We start from the raw sequence: 24,659 nt of genomic DNA, 5'->3' as shown, positions 1-24,659 counted from the left end.
CAATTCTGCGGGTCAACTTTACTGCACCACTTGCAACCGTGTGTTTTGATCAAAACTCGGTGGAGCCAAGGCAAGTGCATTGCCAAGGGTCGCCGTTATCGAATACGATAAGGAGGACTATATGTATTGTATATATATGTATGTATATGTGTACATATGGTATAGGTGAGAGTGGGCGGACCTGTGGCGTGCAGGTGAGCAGATGCAGGTAGAGGTGCGCGCGGTGCAGGCCGCGGTGCGGCAGCGCCAGCGCGGCCAGGCAGTGGCGCAGCGCGGCCAGGCGCGGCTCGGCCGGCGCGCCCGCCCCGCCCGCCCCGCCCGCCCCGCTCTGCCAGCGCCACACCACGCCCGCCGACATCATCTCGCCCACGCCGTTCATTATGTACTGCAACACATGAGCATGTCTTTAATGTCTTACCTATGACCTTATACAATTTTGACTAGTACCTCTTTTAAAAAATCGAACCATCTGAGCATCTTTGAGTAACATGAAAGAAGTATGGGTGAAATATTGATGCCGATTCGATTTACGTAGACGACGTATTTTTTACCACAAACGGACACGAACACTAAGTGTCATAAGCAACCCAAACACTGCGTTATCTCGAAATCTAGTTCGACGATTATTGGTGAACATTTTTTTAAATCTTTATTAACATTGAAGAGATTTTTATCCACATGACACATGGATACATCAACCCCATTGTACGTTATACAAAATTTACTTATACGCTACTTAAAAGATATATATACTATAAAGACCGATACAGATATTCGTTTAGCACGGTGAACAATTGATGATATAATTTTAAAAGTGGCACATAAGTATGATATAATGTGTTGCGTACCGCGAGCCTGTGCGGCGCCATGACGTTGTGCGCGTGTTCGTGGAAAGCGAGCAGCGCGTGGGCCAGCTGCGCCGCGCCCCCCGCGCCCCCCGCCTCGCCCCCCGCGCCCCCGCCTCCGCCGCGGGGACCTCCTCCTGCCCCAGGTAGTGGAAGCATTCGATGCGCATCTGTACAGAGGAATATTAACTTTAGCTTTTCCTTTTCCCAACTAGTATTTTACATCGATTTTTTTCTTCTGCTGATAGATATTATTGTACTGTAGGAAAAAATATGACTGTAACTGGGTGCCTCGGGGATAGGTGCCCAATGAGTACCATTATCATGCCTTAGGAGATCTCTAGACTTCTGGGGCCACATAGGTGGTATAACAACGTTAACCTTAGGTAACACGCGGTATCATTGCCGTATCACTTGAGGCGATAGCTCAAGTGGCAAAACCTCAATACTGCGCCAATGGGCATTGACGTTAGCCACTAGTGTCCCCAGCAATAAACAGTCAAATAATTTTTTAGAGATCTAATCTATGCGTCGGAGCTGTGTTAATATTTTTTTTCAGCCATTACTTTCCCACTGCAGGGCATAGGCCTCCCTTAGATTCTTCCACTCTGTCCGATCTATTGTGTTAATACAGTTCACAAAATAATCGTACTATCAAACAACTCGGCTAACCTCCAAATGTAAGAACAGCAGGCACTTATGCGATATCTCGTCAAAGATCATGGCGGCCGAGGAGATGTCGTTCAGGAACTTGTCGGGCAGCTTGCTGAACCCGCCCGGACCGCCCAGCATCGATGGGAGACCCCTGATGTTGGCACTCAACCAGTCCTGGGTAAAAACGTGTGTTTTAATTTAATGCTTTTGTATGACACTAGAGGGATATTGTGTATTGTAGTTGTTGGCTGTCAAAATATGCATGAAGACAAAATGGTTTTTTTTTGTGAGCATTGTAATTGTCACTCAGAAGTAAATAAAACCTACACCCATATGGCGTTTTTTAATAAAATCATTAATAAGTATATGACAGTACACTTCTACGGGGAGACAATTTTTTTTGGTCATGTGTCATTGTCAAATGTTTAATTCGTATAAGAGTGTTAGAAGTCGAAATTCAATGACAAAAATAAAACCTGATTAAATTAGTTATACGAAAGAATAAGATATTATCATTCCGATACGCTTGGTAAGAATAGAACCGTACGCTGAAAGCCAAGTTCAAAATAAGTACTTACCATAGTTTCACATAACACAGCCAGATCGGCCAGTGCATTGATATCTGATACGATTTCCTTACGAGTGACGGCGCCATCGCCCAAACTGGATCCTAGGATCTCCGCTTCCCTCTCGTATGCTTGTTTCAAGTCCTAGTGCAAGAAAATATTCACAATGGGCAAGACGACAGTAAGACGGAATCATTAAAATATTGTGTGTAACTGATAAAATATTGTGTATGTAATGTGGAAAAAATCTCCATTTTAAAATTTAAGACGAGATTACTATTTTATTTTAGAAAATAAAATTGCAAAATACTGCCATCCGCCATGCTTTTTTAAACGCCTATCGAAGTGTGTTACGTCAGCCCTCAGTAAATACTGTCACTGTAACTGTCAAGTTCTATACATTCTGATCTCTAATGTTTACAAGTTTGCTGAGGGTTGACGTCACGGCGATATCAACGCCGGTGACTGCGTTTTGGCGCGAATAAATGAACGTTTCATTAAAATTTTTTTTTTTCAATAATTAGTTTTTAAATTACAGAAATATTATATTTTTTAGTAAAAGTAGATGCTTAAGAATATTTTTAAACACATTTTCAAAAATTGTCGTCTTGCCCATTATCACACATCAATAAGTTTGAACTAGAGATGCGCCGAATAACTATTCGGTATTCGGTATTCGGCGTATTCGGCAATTTTTTCACTATTTGTATTCGGCCGAATTATTCGGTTTGGTGCCGAATATATTCGGTTCTTTTTTTCTCCGCCACATTACCCGATGTAGAACTAAAAGATATAACTTATTCTATTTTAAGTCTACGGAATACTATGAAAAAAATGTTGAATTAAGATAATAAAATAAAAGCAAATAAACTTTAACTCAGTGTTAATTTTTAACCAAAAATCAACATGTTTCTTTCTTAAACAACAACATTTTACTTACAACTTTCTAGTCAATATTTATTTAAAAAAAATATTTCAACCATAGGGCAAGATAATAATCCCTACTAATATTATAAATGCGAAAGTAACTCTGTCTGTCTGTCTGTTACGCTTTCACGTCTAAACCACTGAACTGATTTTATTGAAATTTGGTACAGAGATAGAGTTGACCTTGAGAAAGAACATAGGATAGTTTTTATCCCGGACTTTTGAAGAGTTCTCTTGGAAACGTGATATAACCGTCCTCGACACGGGCGAAGCCGCGGGCGAAAAGCTAGTAATATTTATTTCTGAAACTAAACAGTTAACACTTAAAAAATAACATTTTTTAAAATGTCTAATCTTGCGGGCAGCGAGTAAGGCAAAAAAAAATTAACCGAATAGTTCGGCCGAATATTCGGTTCGGTAAACTTTAAACCGAATAGTATTCGGCATTCGGTTATTCGGTAAAACCACTATTCGGCGCATCTCTAGTTTGAACCACTTGGAGGAGGCCTTTAATCAGTATAAATGAAAAATCTACTCAAGTGCGAGTGGGACTCGCGAATACGAGAACTGATACTTACGTCAGCACTGATTTTAGCATCTGGTTGAGTAGCAGCTGTCCAGTTGGGCAAGGACTGCAGGAAACGCACTATGTCGTCATCAGACAGCCACCTCTGAGCTCTAGGTGGACCTTCGAAGAAATCATAACTTTGTGAACTTGTAGTGAGTCCGCAGTGAGTCTATTTGTGGTAAATGTGATTGTTTTGGCGTACTTGAGTTTTGACTTAAATTGTGGCTCCTGGATATTATTCATAAATCTTTTTCGGTTGTTACAGTTAGAAAGCTAGAAAGTCTGATAAGCAACACAACACTAAACAGGACCTAAGATGGCACCAAAGCGGGATCGGGGTTAGATTGGCAGCCGACCTTCACATAGTTAAGAAGAGGCTAGGTCGATGATGATGATGGGTCATGATAAATTGGTATCAAATTACAAATTCTATTATTCCACGTGTAGCATACCTTGCGGCGTGCTGGGCGTGAGCCTGTTGTGCGCGGCGCGGCAGTGCGTAGCCAGCGTAGCGAGCGCGGCGCTCGTAGCGCGTAGCGCGTCCGCGCCCCCGCAGGCCCCGCAGCGCCGCGCCGCGCGGGCCGCTACGCACACGCCGCGCCAGCCGCCGCCGCAGCACGAGAAGATCACGCGATGCCGGGGGCCCGACCTGCTTTATACAGTTTTCTTTTAAAAACTATTCCCGCATTAATCAATTCAATCCCTGTGTCGCAGGCGTTTTACAAATATTCAAATCCATAGAAATCTAAATAATAAGGTAATAGAAGTGCCAACGCCGCGTCACCTTGTCGCCACACTGGTGTCTCGGACGACACCAGCGCGCGAACTTACGCTCAGTCGCTCGCGGAAAGTTGTCACAGCAAGAACCACTAAAAATAGTGTTTTGCGGCGTTTCTCAGGCTGGAAATTCATCTGCATCGTGTAATAACATTAATAAATATATAACATTTTATCAGTAATATTGATGTCGTTGCAAAATTAAATTTTAAAACATAACCTTCATTGTAAACCATATGAATGTCCAGTGGTGTAAAAATAGGGTGGCAAAACGGCAAAATGCCACGGGCCCCGAGCCAAAAGGGGCCCCCTGGTCAGAGAGGGCCGCGAACACAGAAGGATCCTACTCTGTATATTAATACGTCCAAAGCTTTGGACTCCTTTTTACGAAAAATGCGCGGACGCAGGAGCATAAAATCTGGCACACTTATAGTTTATGTGTAGGAGAAGTGCAGAACACTAACGTTTTTCATTACTAATGCTTATATAGTATATTACAGTACACACTACCATGCATTTCACACACACATGTTTCTTTTGTTTTTCAATTTGGTCAGAGACATAGAGAACTGCTTTATCAAAAATATATATTTTGTTTCAAATTGTTTTTCATTTTGTCTAGACATAGAGTACTAAAAAAAAGTTTTTCTAGCCTCATTTAATATAAAAAAAAATATTATTGCAATATGCGATAAAAATGCTCTAAATGGATAATATTTTGCAACCTGCCACTTTGCGAAATTAAATGATAACGATTTATTAGAAAAAGCTTTATTATTTATCAATCTATGTAACAAAGACATATATATCGGTCTCGTTTGCTAAGGAATTCTCAGTTTTAGATCCGCTTTTCGACACGAAATAGAAACGTCATCTTCTATAACAGAACTTTGACGACCTCCGTGGTCGAGTGGCGTACGCACCGGTTTCAAGATGTCGCTAGCGCTGAGGTCCCGGGTTCGATCCCCGGTCGGGTCAATGTAAAAATCACATTTCTACATTGTCTCGGGTCTGGGTGTTTGTGGTACCTTCGTTGTATCTGAATTCCATAACACAAGTGCTTTGGCAACTTACTTTGGGTTCATAACAATGTATGTGATGCTGTCCGCATTTATTTATTAAAAAAAAAAACTCGCCGACTTATTGATCATAAAAAACCATTTCATTTCTTCAAGCTTTCCTGAAGTGTGCACTGCATTTCTGCTATTTATAACCATCCCTGTAACTACGGCTAGTGCCGAGCGATCATTTTCGAAATTGAAATTGATAAAAACTTATTTAAGAAATTCTATGGGACAGGAAAGGTTAAGCGGCTTAGCTATTTTATCCATCGAACATTCCATGGCCCGAAGTTTAAACTTTGATGATGTCATAAGTACTTTTGCTGAACAAAAAGCCAGAAAAAAGGAATTTTAATAATTGTTTGATACTAAGACAAAAATTGTTATTTCGTTTAATTCGCTCTTAATTATTATGTTTTTTTTTTATAATTATATCGTTCATACCCACTTCACATAGTAATTTATCGTAAAATAAAAAAATACTATATCATTTGTTTAGCTTCTTTATATTGGGGGAGGAGAGAAAGAAGGGAGGGCCCCATCCGGCGAATTTGCCACGGGCCTCAAACGGTATAGTTACGCCACTGTGAATATCGCAACATCCTGCAACAATTGCATTCTTTACTAATCATTGCCTCTGCAGTAAGAGACTTACGGAAATGCACCGTTGTAAAAAGAGAAATGTATAACGAAAAATAATATTTATCAATGCGATCGTATTTGTAGTGGTACGGCCGCACAAAACTGTCGCAAATAGTGATGTGGTTAAGTGCGTACAAATAATCCAAAATGCACATTGTATACAAAAAGAAACAATTTTAATAATCGTTTGTTTTTGTGAACATATTATTGAATATATTTTTATTTCAGATTTTTCAGATTTTTCAGATTCCCACAGGATGCAAATAAATACAAAAGAGAAGTGGATGTCTACCACGGGTAAACGAAATTGGTACCCTACAACTTAGGCCGAATATACACTATGAAATTAGTTGCATGCATGATAACTTGCCGCCCGCCGCCGCCCGCGCCCCTCTCCATTGTTACGGCTCGGACCGCGCTCGCAACTGAATGTTTCGAAAAGTACGCCTTGCGTTATAGCATTAGCATTGAATAAAACTTGCATTTAAATTTATACAAATCTCATAAATACCTATTATTTTATTATGAACGTTTACTAGTCATTGGATACATGAACTGGGCTGCTTTTGTAAGACGACTAAAAATCACCGTGTATACCAAACCTACCTACCAAAGTAGGTATATTATAATAATATTTTTTTTGTCAACAGACAATTAGCGAATATTTTTTTTTTGTAAGTACATATTATAATGTAATCCATAGAATACAATAAAAAACATTGTCACTCATAATTTCGTCTTTCATTATATTTCGGACTCGTAGTCAATCCCTAGTGTAGTTTATGTAATCACTACAACTAATGCAAAAAAATGCAATGACTGTGTGAGTTAGTGAATTCATACAACGACAAAGTCAACCTTATTGTAATAGATGTACGGCCTAGTGTTGTTTGCTTGGTCTTCTAGATGCTAATGTGTGCATGATTGCGTAGTTATTTGCTGTGAATGTGTTGTAGCCCCGCCCACCGGCGACATGCGTTTCGATAGATCGCCGCGGTGTATGCCATTTCTATTACCTTATTGCCATTTCTATTACCTTATTATTTAGATTTCTATGTTTAAATCACATATATATTACACCCAAACTCAAGATAAGCATTCGTGGATAACACAATGGATTTGGTATAGAGATCACAATCAGTCGGCTGTCTATGCTGTCAAATTGAAATTATTCCATTCAAAATTTGAACTTATTCGATAATTTGGTGTTTGTATTTCTTCTTTTCACCGACACAGTTTTCAATTGCGAAAACAAGGTTTCATTTGTTCGATATAAGCGAAAGCCGTTGCTGTTGGTAAATTTTAGCAAATAAAATATTTTAGATATTCGTGAATTCTTAAGTAGCGAAACATTGAAGTAATGATAAATTGAATCCATCAGCAGTGTCGCCCCTTCACACACACACAATTATGTTTCGTACACAACACGCACCCCTTCCCGCAGGCGGCGGGCGGGCTGCCCCGCTCGCGCCAGACGCCGGGCCCGCGCATGACGAGGTCGATGGCGGCGCGCGCGGCGGCGGCCAGGCGCTCGCACTCGCCCGAGCGCACGTAGTCCGTGATGAAGGCGCGCAGGGAACACTCGCCGCCGCTGCACACACGGACGACACAAAAAATTTCATTCATTTTGATCTGATAAAAAAATTGGGTATTTGTTATATTTATTAATTCCAATATTTATTCCTAGACATTTTCATTACTTGGTTAAAAATAAGTGAAGTATAGACATTTTCTCCGTAAATATGCATTTTTGCCTGTAGGTATTGTTATCATTGATTTCTCCGTTTAATCGCGGGTTTAACCAGGGAAACCAAGGGGCACAGCTAGCAATGAATATTGTTTGTTCGTACTGTTACGGGGTGGGTTCAGGATGACTTTTTAAAAAAAGGATATAGAAATTACTCTGAAATACTTTTAATTAATTAAAGAGTTTACAATTATAAAATATGTTCCGCGACGGCGTTCAAATCCACACTGCTTAATCTTTATGGAAAAATTACGAGCGGCGAGTAAATGCTGACATAGACTTATTGAAACTATACACGATGACACGTGTAAACCCGCGGTGTCATCGGTTTAATTTTATATTCCTGCGCGTGTAATTTAGGATATAACAGCCCCCCGAATAAAATGGAGCATCTGGTGAAAGAGATGTGAAATTTAAGATTAGATTCGATTTTAATCTACGTTTGCAAAGGATTTGAACGTCGTTTAAGAATCACAATGTTATTAGATACCAGTTAGTTATATTATCTTAAACTTAACATAACAATAAACAAATGTAGGTCTAGACAAAACATAGACAATGATAATAAGTATTTAATTTTTAAAATCTTAATGACTAATTACAATATATAAAGTACAAGGCTAGTTTTGTTTTGTTACTAAAATATTTCGCTTTAATGTAGTTGGCCTTGAAAGCGACAAGTCAGGATCGGCAGGTTCCTCAAACTCAGATAATTCAATACTTTGTTGAGGATAACCGCGACTAACTTTCTTTGTGTTATTACATTGATTGAATATTTGTATACAACAAGGAGGTTTAGGACAGATAAATTTCCTAGCTTTGTAAAGTAAATATAAGCAGAATATAATGAAAAACATATAACTCAGTGACATATAATGAACTCCATACTTTTGAAAGTGATTAGGATTTTCGATCTTATTTAATTCTTGTTCGAAGGAGTCCAGGTGCGTACTAGCTTGTAGCAAGGAATCTAAGTTATTAATGTTATTTAATTTTAAATATGGAAGATGCGAAAATGAACTGTTGACCCTATTCTTTTCACAGCAGTCGTCTTTAACAAGATTAAAGTTAGAGACAATTCGTGTGCTTACATTTAAGAAAACATTTGAAGACGGCACAAACTGTAACATCTTATAAAAAGCTTTGCAGGTTTTTGTTAAGGATAATATTCCTGTACCGAATATCGTTTCGTCAAAACTTCTACCATCGTTTTCACAAGATACATGACATTTACCTGGTTCAGATAGAACGTATATCCATCTATTATTATTGATCTTATGGAATAATTCGATAGACCCTTTTAACAGTTTAATTTCACAAGAACTAGGGATCTTATGAACTATTTCGGTGATCAGGATTGACTCGCATATTGGATTGGCGACACTCGAGTATACACTATCTAACTTACAAATATAAAACTTATCACTTTGCACTTGTTTATGTCTTGCAGCGGCGAGTAAAACATATGATCAACAGTTATTGCAAGGTAAGGCCGACTAGGAGAGATAAGGGCAAAGGTATTAGGTTGCGTAATATCATAGGGAATAGGCATTGGTATGACATGGTATAAGTTATAGGTCTGAGGTAGTACGAGCGGGATTTTAATGATAACAATTATCTTGTAATTATGGATATAAGATGCCAGTTGCGAAACATCGATAAGGTCGTGAATATTTTGTAAAGATAAGGGAGACACAGGGAGTTCATAATACCTTGGCATATTATTCACATTCTGTTCAAGTTCGCTATAGAGCTGATAAGGACTAAGTACAGTGGGATGCAAAATATTCATTTTACTAAATAAAATCGCGTTATTAATATCCTCGATATCAAATGACAATGAGATGATGATACCTTCGACAGCATTAAGATAAACATTTATGTTAGATTTAATTTCTAGTTTGTCATTTGAGTTTGATAATATTTGGAAAGCATGGTCAATTAATTCGATGTTTTTATTGAGTCGACTTTCGTTTTCGTTTAACTTAGACATAGAGCTATTAAACGTCGTTATAGTCGATTTGATAACGTGGATATTATCTCTCATTAAATGAAGTAATTGGTTTTCGTCCGATTGTACTTGGTCTATAGCTTCCGAGAATTTGATAGCGTCGTCCGAGTCTAAGATGCCGAAAAGGGTTTTCAAAATAGATCCGCCGGCATTGATTAAGCCTCGTTTAGACCGCTTATTATTTACCATCTGATTACTAAGGATATATGAAACCGACGAATATTTTTTTATGTTGTTTTCATGCTGGCTTCGCAACGCTGATAGCGCGTTTAAACAATCTATTTGAACCTTAGATGAACTATTATTCTCACAATAAGAACTAATCCTAACGAATAGAGATTCGACTATATCTAAATGCGATTGTATTTTCTTAATGTCTAAGTACGTGACTATGTTCCAGTCATCGTTGGTAAATTTGACGTCGATCATTTTATCAAAGTATAAACCGGAACCACTTATTATTGGCGTGACGACTTGATGACATGTGCACGCCGCAACAAGGTGCCTGAAATAGGATTAAGTTATTGTATCGTCTAGAGCTAACTTTATTTCGTCGTAATGATGACGTACATGCTTACGATTTATGAGAAGAGTCACGGTATGATTCCCGTTGATTTTAATGATTTTATATGGACCCTTCCAAATTGGGGACAAGGCTTTATTTTGTTTGTGGTGACATTTGAGATACACTAAGTCCCCGACATTGTATGTGATAGGCTTAGCGTGCGAATCATAATGACGTTTAGACCTCTCTTTAGAGTCTTGTATATTTTGTAGCGCTTTTTGTCTACTGTAATACAACCTATGATTTAATACTCTAACATAATCTGTGTAGGTATTATTTTCTAAGGTGTCTATGGATTTAGGAATATATGGCTTAAAACCCAGAAGTAATTCAAACGGTGAGTAGTTAGTGGTAGAGTGGACATTCGAATTGTAAGAGAACATGGCCGTGTTTAAGTACAGGTCCCATGTATGTGCATTTTCGTTGACAAAAGGCCTCAGATATTCTTTAAGTGTCGAATGGCTCCGCTCTAGTGCACCATTTGATTGCGGGTGATAAGGCGCAATAAGAATGTGTTTGATACCGAATAATTTACTGAGCTGCTTTATTACCTCGGAACTAAAATTTGTACCTTGATCGGTGACGATCATTCTAGGGATTCCGAGGTGCGAAATGAAATGAACTAATTTCTTAGCAGTCTCGTCTGCTGAGCACGTTTGTAACGGATAGGCTTGCGAATATTTCGTCAAGTCATCCTGAATGGTGAGAATGAATTTATATTTGAATTCGTAAGTTTCCGGCAGAGGGCCGACAATGTCTAAAAATAATTTCTCGAGTGGCTTCGTTGCTGTAGAAGTTATAATCATTGGGGCACGATTAGTTTGGCGTAGCGGTTTATTTATCTGACAAGACTTGCAATTTTTGACGTAATCTTCAATGTCCTGGCGCATGTTTTTCCACCAATACATAGATTTAATTCTTTCTAACATTCGTGTGATGCCGGGATGACCGGCAGACGGTAAATCATGATTGTCGCGAAGTATTTGTTTAACCTCATCAGGTGTAGGAAACAAAATAGAATTTTTATAAATATTAACTTTAATGCCGCTATTGTGAAAAACGTAAGCTATAATATTATAGATCTTTGTATATGAAAGTTTTGTATATGGGTCGGAGAAATCTGATATAGCGAATTCCTTCTCCTCTCTATACCAAAATTGTATCATATCCCGATATTCAACTAATAATTTAAATATATCTTTGTATGACATTTCATCATAGTGATGCAACCGCACGAATAAATGTGTAAACAAATGACTATCGTTTGAGGTGCTATACAGGGTATAGAGTTCGCGTTCTATGTCACGAATATTAGGTTGACTTGTAGATAAGTCTATGATTTCTTTGCAATACGGTACCGAATCGTCTAGGTCGATTGCCGTAGGATAAGTTATTAATTTACATTTGGCCTTGAGTAAAGACTCCTTGTGCTCTTGAATTACAGTATCAAAAGAAAACGTTGACTGTCTTATGGTTTTTAGATACTTCTCGTAAGTGTCCGATGTAGACGGCGAAGGACAATTGTAGGGCGACGTATTGTCGTCGATAGCGCATACGGGGCGATTTATTATATTGTTATAGTTTATTAATGGGAAGCGTGACAAAGCATCAGCGTTACAATTTAATTTACCCTGTTTGTGAACTATCTCGTAGTCATATTCCTCTAATTTTAGACGCCAACGAATCAATCTAGGTCCGGGGTCTTTGACGTTAAATAACCAAACCAAAGGTTTGTGATCGGTAACGATTTTAAATCGGTAACCGAATAGATAGGGCCTGAAGGTTTTTACACCGAAGAGAATAGCCAAAAGTTCCTTTTCGGTAGTGGAGTAATTACCTTCGGCTTTGTTAAGCGTTCGAGACGCGTATGCGATAGGCTTGTCTTTGCCTATCTCACCTTGTGATAATATGGCGCCTACCGCGTAATTAGACGCGTCAGTTGTCAAAATAAAAGGTTGACTAAAATTGGGATACTGTAGGAGTGGAGCTGTCGTTAGTTTTTGTTTCAAGATATTAAATGCGTTCTCCTGATCGCCCGACCAATTAAACACGGCGTCCTTTTTTAAAAGGGAGGTTAAAGGTTTAGTTATCTTTGAAAAATTTTCAATGAAACGCCTATAATATCCTACTAAACCTAAGAACGATTTAATGTCCTTTGGACATTTAGGAGTCGGGAACTGAGTTACGGCCTTGGTTTTGTCTGGGTTAGGATAGACACCTTGATCCGTAATCATGTGACCGAGATATGCAACTTCCCGTCTTAAGAATTCGCATTTCGCAGGTTGCAATTTAAGATTAAACTGACGAAATCTGTCAAAGACTAAATTAAGCTTTTCTATATGGGATTGAAGGTTTTCGCTGTATATAATGCAGTCATCTAAATATATGTAACAGTGAAGACCTTGAAGACCCGATAAGACGGTGTTCATGAGTTTTTGAAATGTCGCAGGAGCATTTTTTAGACCGAATGGCATTCTGGTAAATTCATAGTGGCCGGAGATTTCGTTTCCTACCACTGTGAAACCAGTTTTGGACGCGTCTTTTGGGTCAAGCTTTATTTGATGAAAGCCACTTATAAGGTCGAGTGTGCTAAAGTATTTTGAGTGGCCTAATTGGTCAAGAATATCGGTAATTAAAGGTATGGGATATATTTCGGTGACAGTCACATCGTTCAGTTTCCTGTAATCGATGACTATCCTCCATTTCTGTTTTCCCGATGAGTCTATTTTTTTGGGCACTACCCAGATAGGGGCACTCCACGGTGATTTTGAAGGACGAATAATATTTTGGTCGAGCATTTTCTTTATTTGGCTCTCGACCTCCCCTTTGTGGCATTCGGGAAAACGGTATGATTTTGCATGTATAGGGGCAGCATCTCCAGTATTAATAGAATGTTCAATAGCGTTAGTGCAAGTTAGAGGCTCGCCCTCAAGATAAAAGATATCTGTATAGTTTGAACAACACTCTAAGAGCCGTTTTGTTTCCTCAGGGTTTAAATGTTCTGTTCGAATAAGATCGAGCACGCGTTGTGATCTATCTGAGGGCATATCATCTATATGATGAGTGATTTGGACATTGTCACCATTAACCGACTGGGAAGGTGTTGTCACGCTCTCGAAAGGAATTAAATGGATATGATAATTTTTAAATATTACTTGAGATTCAGTAGTATTGAGTATCGAAACGTTTACACGATTGTTTGGTTTTACCGACACAATACAGTTTGCTACATAAACTCCTTCGGCATACATATGATCGAGAACTAGAGCTTCCTTCATTGTGTTTAACTCGATTAAAGAATTTGAGACAGGACATTCAACTATGGCCTCAGAACGAGGCGGGATTACATAGATAGGATTACTAAAATTTAATGGTATAAGATGACCTTGTATGAGCAATGAATTTTGGGAGTACTTAATATCGCATTCAAGTTTTTGTAAAAAATCATTACCTAAAATACCGTCGTAATTAAGCCTCACTTTATCACTAAGAGCGTGGAAAACATAGCTAAAGGAAAGCTTAGATTGCGACGAAAATATGTATTCAAGATCCATCGTAAATGACCCTAAGGTCTCACAGTGTGAGTCATCTTCACTGAGACCTTTAAGTTTGATTTTATCATTAGATAAGATAGGCATAGAAGTGAATTGTCGAAGTTTAACAATACTAACGCTAGCTCCCGTGTCAATAAGGAAACATAGAGGTTTCTGTGAATATTTAGTGTTAAGGAGTATATGAGGCAGAGAGATTTTAGACGTTTTTATTTCGTAAATTGGAGTAATGGACTCCCGGAGTACCGGATTTTGAAGCTTATTAGAATTTAATGGGACAGAGGTTTTAGTCGAAACATGTCCGGATTTATGTGAGATACAATAGCCTTCATTTCGGGACTGTTTGCCCTGTTGTATGGCTGACGAAAATTTGGAAAGGCTGTCAGTTTGGGGCTGCTTACCCTGTCGATTAGCCAAGTACGACTGACCTTCGGTTTGGGGCTGATTACCCTGTCGCATGGCCAGAGAGATATTAGATAGACCTTCAGTTTGGGGCCGGTTACCCGGTCGCATGGTCAAATTATTTTGATGTTGACCTTCGGTTTGGGGCTGGTTACCCGGTCGCATGATCAAATTATTTTGAGGTTGACCTTCAGTTTGGGACTGGTTACCCTGTCGCATGGCCAAATAAGTTTTAGATTGACCTTCAGTTTGGGGCTGGTTACCCGGTCGCATGGTCAAATGATTTTGAAGTTGACCTTCAGTTTGGGACTGGTTACCCTGTCGCATGGTCAAATAAATTTTAGATTGACCTTCAGTTTGGGGCTGGTTACCCGGTCGCATGGTCAAATGATTTTGAAGTTGACCTTCAGTTTGGGACTGGTTACCCTGTCGCATGGTCAAATAAATTTTAGATTGACCTTCAGTTTGGGGCTGGTTACCCGGTCGCATGGTCAAATTATTTTTGGATTCGTGTTTGAAGAAATTGGAATGACGTCGTGAGTTTGAAATGTGAGGAACGTGAGATTTTGTTGTGCCTGAAATATGGTCGGGCGCAATGTGGCACGCAAACGATACCCGACTCTTTAGTTTAAATCGTCATGTTGTTCAATTTCTTCCCACGAATCAACTTGATCAGGCGACGACGTTATGATATTGTGCTGAACCGGAGGATTGTTCTTCCTAGAATTGTTATATTGGCGATTGTAACACTGGGAAATATGATGTCCGGTCTTATTACAATATGCGCAAACTACATCTTTCGCCTGACTTGGTTTACTTTGAGTTCGAGAATCTGAAAAGGTTTGGGTTTTGGCAGTAAACGAAGTTGAAGGCTGAGACAAAGAGCGTTTCTTTTTTATGCATTGACTTTCCAAGTGCCCTGTCCTATTACAGAATGTACAATTTTTTATAGTTTTTGGGGAGACCTTGAGAGTGAAGTTGTAAATTTTCTCTTCCTCAATAGCAATATTAATTGCATCATTTAATGTTTTAGGATTTCTGCTTCTCACCATATTGCGTAAACTAGAATGTAAACCAAAGGTGAAAGTATGTAGAGCTAGGTCTTCCGTCATTGCAATTCTACCTGATAAGTCTTTTTTAAGAGTCTCAGAGTTGTGTATCTCGGACTGCATGTCGGTGAGGCAGGTTTCTAGGCGCAGAGCAAATTGTGATACCGATTCGTTCTCTTGTTGCCTACATGATTGCAACTCGAAAAACAAATGGTTGTAATGTTTCCTTTCGCCGAAATTTTGGCGAAGGAACGACTGTAAAGATTCAAAGTCCTCGAAGACCTTGTTTGAGCAAGCTATCTGAGCCTTGCCTCTCAATTTGGAAAGGATATATTTGAGAATGAGCTTTTTCTGACTCTCGGACGCTAGACCTAGTGCATTTTGGCAGTTCGTTAAAAATGCAGGCAAGGTTTCACGATCTCCCTTATATGTGTCAATAAAATCGCATAGAATTTTGATTGGATATTGTTCGCTAAGGGAAATTTCGGATTTACTCATTTTTATTTAAATTTGAATCCTCTAAAAATTATAATAGGTTCTCAGTTAGACCTAGGACAGGAATATGGACAGGAACTTGCAATAAAGTGATAAAATATTCGACTCACAGCAGCACCGCGAGAAGGAGTGTGGACATCGCCGACTTCTGGCGGAGAGAAGGTAGGTCGCACTTGCAGGCAGCAGGCAGCAAGCAGCAACAGCAAGACGACCCACACCGGGAAGCTTGTACGGCAGCGATCCGGAACACCAGCAGGTAAGTTCTTCAGGTGAGTGTTTGAATAGGCAGGATGGCAGCAGCAAGGCGCGACTACACCGTCAGGTAAGTAATACGAGCTGGCTCCGCCACGTTGTGCAGACACGCGCAGAGAACACGTGGCACCACGTGTTTGGCAGCAGGCGGTATCGGTAGACGACGATATTGGACGGAGTATAACCTCGTCGTCGTTTTAACGTTGGATTTCAAAGTTATTAATGCACACACACACTGATAAGAGCTGGTATGAATTCGTAATAGTTCTTAAGAGTTTGTAAGAGCTTGTAGGAGTTTGTAAGAGTTTGTAAGAGTTTGTAATATTAACACGCACTCCGTAGTTTTAATAGGATACTAGCCAACGATTGTTAGTATCCCACTTCTGACACCACTGTTACGGGGTGGGTTCAGGATGACTTTTTAAAAAAAGGATATAGAAATTACTCTGAAATACTTTTAATTAATTAAAGAGTTTACAATTATAAAATATGTTCCGCGACGGCGTTCAAATCCACACTGCTTAATCTTTATGGAAAAATTACGAGCGGCGAGTAAATGCTGACATAGACTTATTGAAACTATACACGATGACACGTGTAAACCCGCGGTGTCATCGGTTTAATTTTATATTCCTGCGCGTGTAATTTAGGATATAACAGTACCCAGACTGCTTATACAGTAGGTTACGTACCCGGTGACAGGCTCGATGTGCGCGCAGAGCGGGTGCAGGGCGGGTAGGACCGCGTGCAGGTGTGCGGGGTCGGGCCGGCACACCAGCGGGTAGGCCTGCCGCCGGGCCAGCGACGGGGACGGGGCAGGGGGACCTATTCACAGTTATTATATTGAGTCAATAACGAAAAAAGACGTCTCCCATACTTAGATATTAATCCTTGGTTGGGTTTGTCATTCGTAACAAAACTCTACGAGGGACTCGAATCTACAACAAATCGCTCACAGAGTACCTAGCAAGCTTCCTGATTTGCTTTTCCTATGGTATGGACTACTTTGGGCAAAATACATTTCATTTATAAGGATTGAGTATGATGCAATATTAAACTGAGAACGCAAGATTTAAACTTACTGTCGATAAAGTTACATCTTCCAATCTAAATAAAAAAATTGTTAATATAGATAAAGTTAAATGTAAATATTTTTTTTCTACATAATATAACATTATTAAATCCGGCCACGAGTATTACCGGCCAGTTTGAACAGCTTGTTCCTGCGGCGCTGCGGCCTCTTCCTGGCGAAGTAGTCGGCGAGGCGCAGGTCGGGCGCGTCGGGCGCCGCCCCGCCCGCGCGCGCCGCCGCCAGCGTCACGCTCTCGATCTCCAGGTACTCCGTCAGCAGCAGCTGCAGCTGGGGGGGATAGGCTACTAAGTGCCATTACTTGTCTCGGAAAAACTTATCGAATCCTATACGCCTTTACTTGGAGAAGAGTACACGTTGTATACGGTCCAAAATTTCTATACACTAATGTTGGCGAAACTATAGAATATTAAAGTAATTTTCATATGATTAGACGGTCTTAGCTTACCACTTGTTGAACTGCACTCCAGTAATGCTGTTCAGTGTGCAAGCAGGAATCTGGCAGGCGATACTTTTGCAAAGTCGCTCTCCAAAGTTGCAGTAATCTAAATAAGAGCGAGAAAAACATAAATAAAAACACTTTTCATCGCAAATTAAGTCATATAGTTTTAATCATATGACTCAATTTTCTCTGAACACAAACATTTTTGCCTTCACAATTACCTTTTATTCCTAGAAGCACATGCCCTAAACTCTTCACCGAGACTTGTAACCAGCCTAGCGAGCGGTCGTCCCGACTCTGTCACACCCTCGCTGTCCGGTATCTCACCATCCTCCTCGCACTCGGCGTCCGCTTCGACCTCTCCCTCTTCGATGATACGACGGGACACGGAATCGATCACTTCCAATAGTTCGTGTTGAATTTGGACCCTGAATTTCTGGGAAAGATAAAGATGTTTTTTATTTTCAAAGTTGCACGATTTATGTTTTAATCCACTCTTTAGGATCGCTTTCTTTATTGCTTAGGCAACTAGACAAAGTCGCATGTAAGAGTAATCAAACTGTCAGCACACCTCGTTTTTGGAGAATGTAAACTTTATTAATGTTACCACAATTTTTGCACGGCGCGTTCAATTCAATTATAATTTACTCAAACAGAAGATAAAAATTTCTTTATCAATTTGGATCTTGGGGAAACCCCAAGATTTTCGTATTTGAAAAGACAACATCTGTAGCGTTTAGTGCCTAAAATAGTTTAATATGAATTACATGGGAGAGGGAATTCATCGTAAACGTTCTTTATACTCTACTTTCTGGATCTTTTCAACCTAGAACTCGGCCAGTCACTACAGTTTTCTAAGTAACTTACCTCAGTTGCTTCTTTCAGCTGTTCCAACACTCCGAGAGCCTCCAGAGATATCATGACGGTGGTCTCGAAGGTTTTATCTTCTTCCGAGAGCGAAGCTTCGAATTCAGGAGTCACTTCTTGCAGATACGCGTCCGTGACTTCCTCACTCTTAGTCAGTTCTAGAAGATTATGTAAGTTTAAGGAAAAAGTATGATCATTGGTTTTTTTATGTGTGTTTGGGATTTGTCTAAATAACCTTAAATTTTTGTCAAGCTTTATCAGAGTATATATATGGTGAGTAATGTAAAATTAAGTGGTGTTGTTTTATTTTTCAGATGATTTCAAAACGTCAGATTTGATGTAAATAATTACCTTAAAAAAACGTACAATCCTACACCACCAACCAAAAATACACGCGAATCGACGATAACCTAATTCTTTTTGAAATTAGTTGAAGTAGACAATTTACCAGCAAGTAAGAGGGCAGTTCGCCTCCGAGCCGAAACGCGTCGAGTAAGAGGCGCGCGTTCGTCGCGATACACCGCTTCGCTTAGACGACGAACTATCACGTCTACCAGTTCACGTTTCTTTAACTGCAAGAAATATAGATATTCTTCAACTTAGATGAATACTCAAATACCATTTCAGTTTTTTGAGAGCATATTTAAAACTTTAAAGGATAGCTATAGGGCACATAATGCCAAGATAATTGGTCTATAGGGTTCCTATTTAAAACACTGCAAGCAGGGTATTGAGAACATCATTAGAGCATTACTATGAGAATTACTTTTGACCTGTGCAGTGTCACAAACCCATGTTATATTAAGTAAAATAAAATTGAAAATGAACTGAAATTGTGAAAGATGACGTTTATAAAATCCATTTATATCAACCAGAATGTCCATTTTGGAATCGAACATTTTTTCTTTAAAGACATATTGAGGATTCCACTCGTGTGTACCTGCAGGTGTTGGCGGGTGGCGTTGAGCGCGGTGACGTGTGAGAGCGTGGTGTTGGCGGTGTCGAGCGCCGCGCTCAGCGTGTGCGCCGCGCCCAGCACGCGCCCCGCGCTCAGCGACTCGCGCGTCGAGCGCTCCGACACCACCACGCGCTCGCTAACCATACCACAACAGAATAAGCTTCAACAGTGAACAGCTCCTCAATAAAGATTTAATGTTGAAAAACAAGCAGGTTCTGTGGTGGACTGAACAAAGCAATTCTTAGACACGATTTTATTAACGTTGCCCACAAAAAGAACTTCGGCATTGATATAAAAAAAAAAACAATAAGAAGTAAGAAACAAAGTGACCTAATAACGGGAATGTTGCATTTCACTATTATTTTTAATTTTATTGGTTCTTATTGATCAAGAATAATTTTTGACTGCTTGAGCAAACAAAGCCTGCTACTAATTTAAAAACTGCTATGTGAAATATACAATATACTCACATGTCAGTCAACATCTGTAAAGCATAATGATGTGTGCGGGCATCAGCCCACAGCCTCCTTAAGTCGTCGCGTCGCAGCCGTAGCAGACCGCGACACGCGCCCAGCCGTGCGACCACCGCGTCACAGTGCTGGCCCCACACTGACAGAGCTGATACTACACTGCTGAATTTCTGGAGTAAATGTTGGTACATGTTGGAATATTCCATAAATAAATCCATTATTCCTTAAGTAGTTTAAAGAGCTTTAAAAACCTCTTTGTTGAAATAAGTATTTGGTTTCAGTTGAGTATTGTAATTGTATTCAACAGGAGTGACACCTTTCCTATTTAGTATGACACAATTTAGAAATTAGTCATACAAGGCAAATTTTTCATTTGTCTTCATTACAATGAGGTCACAATGGGTGTGTTCTAAAGCTATTGAAAGCTATTATTCCAAAACCTTATTCTTATGGAGTAGGAATAACAAGTAACTTCTTATGTTTGGTATTAATTAAGTATACATTCAAGCTGTATAACAAATAAAATTCTGGTCTACAAATACAAACACTTAGTTATATATTATGTTAGACTATTACTTTAAATTACTTAATTAATTTCATCAGAAACACCTAAGAGTACCTAAACAAATTGAATAAAAGCAAAATCAAAATCAAAATGTTTATTGCATACAATACAATAATCACCTGCATAACTTCCATAATCTCCTGAGCATGTGCAGCCACCAACTCATCAAGTCTTGCATCACTTTTCTTGTACTCTTTCTCTAGTTTTGCTCTCTCTTTCTCCCGCTGTTCATTAGTCTCACTTGCGGAGAGGGTACGGATTACTGACATGAGCAAACCACTCTGAAAAAAGATTGGAATTTAAGTATACAACAGGAAACAAAAGCAGAGTAGTCAGGGTTCTGGTTTGGATTAAATAGACCAGCTAGGAAAAACATTAGAGAGATACACGTCATGACGAAAAGCCACATATAAAATTTTTTTGCTTATAAATTTAAATTAATTAGCGGTGGTGGGATGAATGTGACGCGCCGCAGAAATTATCTCTGAACACGATAGCCGAATCGACAAGAAGTAGCACAGATAGTGTTTTTTACTTAAAAATATAAACGAATTCATTACAAAACTATATATATTACGAACAAAATACTATCTACAATAGCAATAAATTTATTAAACACGTCAAGGTATGATCAATTATTGTAAAAAGGCAAAAAATCCTTACTTTGTAGTTCTGAAACATGATTAATACTGAAACTGTTTTAACTTACGGTCTCTTTTCCTTGTTTTACCCCCCGAGGGGGTTTAGTAGGAGGAGGAGATGACATTATATTTTTTCTATTTTCACAATACGTTGTTTTTCCTTATTTTTCTGGTAAAACTTTGTTATTCAACACTATCCGCCCCAAATAAATGTAGAACTGTCAAATTTCTGCTGTTTGAATGTCAAAAGAATTGATGACAAAACATGCGTTCGTTTGGAAATTTAAAGACACTGTCTGGGTTGTGCATTATTTTTACATTATATCAAATAAAGATAAAATAATACTTTTTATGATTAATTTATTCTATTTAAATGTTGTTATCATTTTTAAATGATGTCTTAAATGAATTTTATAATTACAAACAAAAAACATGAAAACGAACTATACTTTTAGGACGACATGTCATATGTTAATTCATTTGAATTCAAAAGTTCGTTTTGTTTGTAAAGAAAGTGGACTTTTGTGTATTTAGATTACTAAGAAACCTCTATTAATTCTGCAAGTTAATAAAAATATATTAATGTGCCTTTAAAATGAATTACTCTACAATCAGCAACAAGACAAATTGTACTGAAGCCGAGGAACTAACCAACGGCGAATTAAGTGAACGATACTATTTGCTAAAGAAACAGTTCGACAATGTTTCTAGCAGTTACGAAGCGACAAAACAAGAATTACACGACGCAAGACGAAGTTATCAGACAGCTTTAGACGTACAGAGGCATTTAAATGCCGAACTTGAAAGTTATCAGGCTGACGAGGCACGTCGGAAAAACGAATTAAATTTACGGATAACATCGCTTCAAGAAGAAATCTCACAACTGCGAGAAGAACGCACTGAACTTACAGAACGACACGTTGTAGAGATTAAGAAATACGAGACTCAAATTCGGAATTTGAAAGAGGAACAGTCTTTAAAAGTACGGGAGAGTCCAGAGCGTGATAACTCAGCGGAGCTTGAGGAGGCGCGAAATGCAGCAAGAGTTGCTTTATCTGATGCTGCGGCAGTCAAGGCGGCGCTTGAAGAAGCGAAGATGGAGATCGCGTCATGGCGCTTGAAGGCTGAGGAGTTGGTGAGGGAGATTGGCGAGATGCGTGAAGCCGCTGAGTTGAGGAGGGACGAACTGCGGGCGGCGAATGAGAGGGAGGCGACGGCACACGCTGAGCTGGCTGAAGCTAGGGCACTGCTGCATCAGTGCACTGACTCACAAGACCTACAGCCACATGGTATTTATATAATTAGCTATCAACAGTCAATTAATTGAATATTATAACCATTTCTCTCACAAACTTAAAACACACTGCCCAGCAGTGAGACTGCATAGGCTATAAAAGACAAAATTGATCATTTACTATCGGAGCTGATTGCTTGTGGTTAATGATGTAATACTATTGTTGTTTTTCAGCTGCCAAGGGAAATTCAATATTTGCAGAAGTAGAAGACAAGAGACAAGAAATGGCAAAGAATCTCATTCAAATGAAACAGACAAATTCTAGGGTAAATATTATATCTCTAAACTTATCAATTCCAAATAATGTCAACCAAACAACTTCCCATAGTTTTAAGCTTTTACTTGTGAAAACTTCATTAAAATGTTTCACTTCAACCTCATTAATTCTCTCTTTAGTTACGGAGGGAGGTGGCTAACAAGCAAGCGGAAGTTGATGCCTTACTTCATGAGAAGCAGACTGTGTGGGAGCAGCAGGCAGGCGCTGCTGCACATTATGATAGGGAACTTATTGGTAAGATGCTATATTAGCTTTTAATGTGACGCACAACCTTATTTATACCTTAATGCAGTAATTATAAAATCACTATTTGGCTAATTAACTATTTTGTCTAATATTTAAGAGCAACAGTCATTGATGATATATAATTGTTACATACAGTACTACTTTACGCTGTAAAAGTGTGTATATTTTTCACTATGGAAAACCACTCATGGTTTCATGATTTATGATAACATAATATGCTCAATGCTTTTTAATTTTCTGTTTATGAATATTGAAAGTTGCTACAAGCAGTTGTTAGCATTTACTTTCATCTTTATTTGTTCATATCTATACTAATCTATACTAATATATAAAGCTGAAGAGTTTGTTTGACACAAACTCTTCAGCTTTTGTTTGAAACAAACTCAGGAACCACTGGTTCAAATTGAAAAATTCTTTTAGGCTATAAACCATTACGCTGCGACTAATAGGAGCGAAGGTACAATGGAAAATGTGGAAAAAACAGGGCACACATAAATCATAACTTATATCTTCTAACCACACGAAGTATCGGGCAACAGCTAGTAACTAATATTCCTGTAATAAATATTTACAGAGGGCTATGAAGAGCGCATTACGCAGCTGGAGGGCGCTTGTGAGAAGCAGAGGCGAGAGTTGTCGCGGTGGTTCGGCAAACTGTGTGAGCCTACCGCTAATGGTTGGTTGCCTGGCGTGTTGGACCATTTGAAGTGAGTAAATTGTTTTTTTGACTTGAGTTACGCTAGTTTCTATGTCTATGCTTGTTTCTATTTTTAAATGGCAATGTGGTGTTTAATTTTTTAATACTTTTTTATTATGGTACTTAAGAAGCTTCTTATTGGTAAATATCAGATGTATGTTTCTACAAAATATGAAAATACAATATCTATTTAGCATATTGTAGTTGTCAATTTTATAATAGTTGACATGGTGAAGGTTTATAGTGTACAAAGGACTGGCTTTCGCACAAAACTATTGTATCGTTAAATCACCAAATCTCAAAAGACATTTTATATGAGCTTTTATTTTGGTATGGTATCTCAGATCGGAGTGCGAGCAGCTGAGAGCGGAGGTGTTGTCCCGCGGCGCGGCGCAGCTGGCCAGCGCCGCGCAGGTGCGCGAGCTGCGCCGCAAGCTGGCCGCGCAGCAGCACGCGCGCGCGGGCCCCGCCAGCCGCAGCCCGCACAGCCCGCGCGACGCGCTCACTAGCGATGATGTGCCTGTCAGCGGCGGCAACAAGCTCACCGTACAAGTCCGCCCTAAGGCTGCCGTTGATGATGTCAAGAAGAAAGTCTCCTTTAATTAGAAGCTTTAGGGTCATAAAGTTTTTATTAAGTTAAGTGAAAATGTTGGACAATTTATAGTAATTAAAAAAAAATTAAGAGTCCTGCAAGTGAGTTGTCTCGAAAATGTATTCCCATTATTGTAAACATTAAATCCAATTTCAAAACAAATTCAAACTTGTAAATGTAACCTTTTAAATAAGTATATTAATAAATAATATTAAAAATAGTATAATAATATTTATTTACGACTGTAAGTATTTAATTACTTCAGGCTCAGGGAAAATGTAGCTATTTGATGTCTGTTCTATTCTGTTTTGTCTATTTTTTTAAATATTTGCGATATACCAGAAAAAAATTACAAAATCAAATCAGCAATGATCAGAAAAGCAATTTGCCGAGTCAATTTCAATCTTA

The 24,659-nt window shown here is 39.0% G+C and overlaps 2 protein-coding genes across 2 annotated transcripts; one reads left to right on the top strand and one right to left on the bottom strand.

Annotated features, from left to right (window-relative positions):
- Positions 1-313: 313 nt before the first annotated feature.
- Positions 314-21,389, bottom strand: LOC113495324 (exocyst complex component 4). Its single transcript, XM_026873995.1, has 17 exons — positions 21,214-21,389; positions 20,624-20,785; positions 19,940-20,109; positions 19,452-19,605; positions 18,960-19,083; positions 18,512-18,669; positions 17,866-18,080; positions 17,651-17,747; positions 17,313-17,472; positions 16,805-16,937; positions 7,473-7,631; positions 4,013-4,209; positions 3,571-3,680; positions 2,078-2,209; positions 1,518-1,673; positions 849-1,015; positions 314-385 (listed from the first exon to the last, which is right to left on the bottom strand). The coding sequence occupies exons 1-17, from the start codon at positions 21,268-21,270 to the stop codon at positions 379-381; spliced, it is 2,358 nt and encodes a 785-aa protein (XP_026729796.1). The 5' UTR covers positions 21,271-21,389; the 3' UTR covers positions 314-378.
- Positions 21,390-21,619: 230 nt separating this feature from the next.
- Positions 21,620-24,326, top strand: LOC113495390 (protein Spindly). Its single transcript, XM_026874088.1, has 5 exons — positions 21,620-22,434; positions 22,614-22,705; positions 22,836-22,950; positions 23,537-23,669; positions 24,004-24,326. The coding sequence occupies exons 1-5, from the start codon at positions 21,741-21,743 to the stop codon at positions 24,263-24,265; spliced, it is 1,296 nt and encodes a 431-aa protein (XP_026729889.1). The 5' UTR covers positions 21,620-21,740; the 3' UTR covers positions 24,266-24,326.
- The last annotated feature ends 333 nt before the right edge of the window (positions 24,327-24,659 follow it).

This window comes from Trichoplusia ni, chromosome 6, assembly GCF_003590095.1.
Source record: "Trichoplusia ni isolate ovarian cell line Hi5 chromosome 6, tn1, whole genome shotgun sequence".
NCBI lineage: Eukaryota > Metazoa > Arthropoda > Insecta > Lepidoptera > Noctuidae > Trichoplusia > Trichoplusia ni.
This window is presented reverse-complemented; position numbering and strand designations above follow the sequence as displayed.

Bases quoted from the DNA above. Each gene is read 5' to 3' on its own strand.
- LOC113495324 (XM_026873995.1), bottom strand. From the start codon at position 21,270: ATGTCATCTCCTCCTCCTACTAAACCCCCTCGGGGGGTAAAACAAGGA. The intron at 7,632-16,804 runs GTACGTAACCTA...CCGTGTGTGCAG, and splicing joins CACATCGAGCCTGTCACCGG to CGGCGGCGAGTGTTCCCTGC. The intron at 1,674-2,077 runs GTAAGTACTTAT...GTTTTTACCCAG, and splicing joins CTGTGTTATGTGAAACTATG to GACTGGTTGAGTGCCAACAT.
- LOC113495390 (XM_026874088.1), top strand. From the start codon at position 21,741: ATGAATTACTCTACAATCAGCAACAAGACAAATTGTACTGAAGCCGAG. The intron at 22,706-22,835 runs GTAAATATTATA...TTCTCTCTTTAG, and splicing joins TGAAACAGACAAATTCTAGG to TTACGGAGGGAGGTGGCTAA. The intron at 22,951-23,536 runs GTAAGATGCTAT...AAATATTTACAG, and splicing joins TTATGATAGGGAACTTATTG to AGGGCTATGAAGAGCGCATT.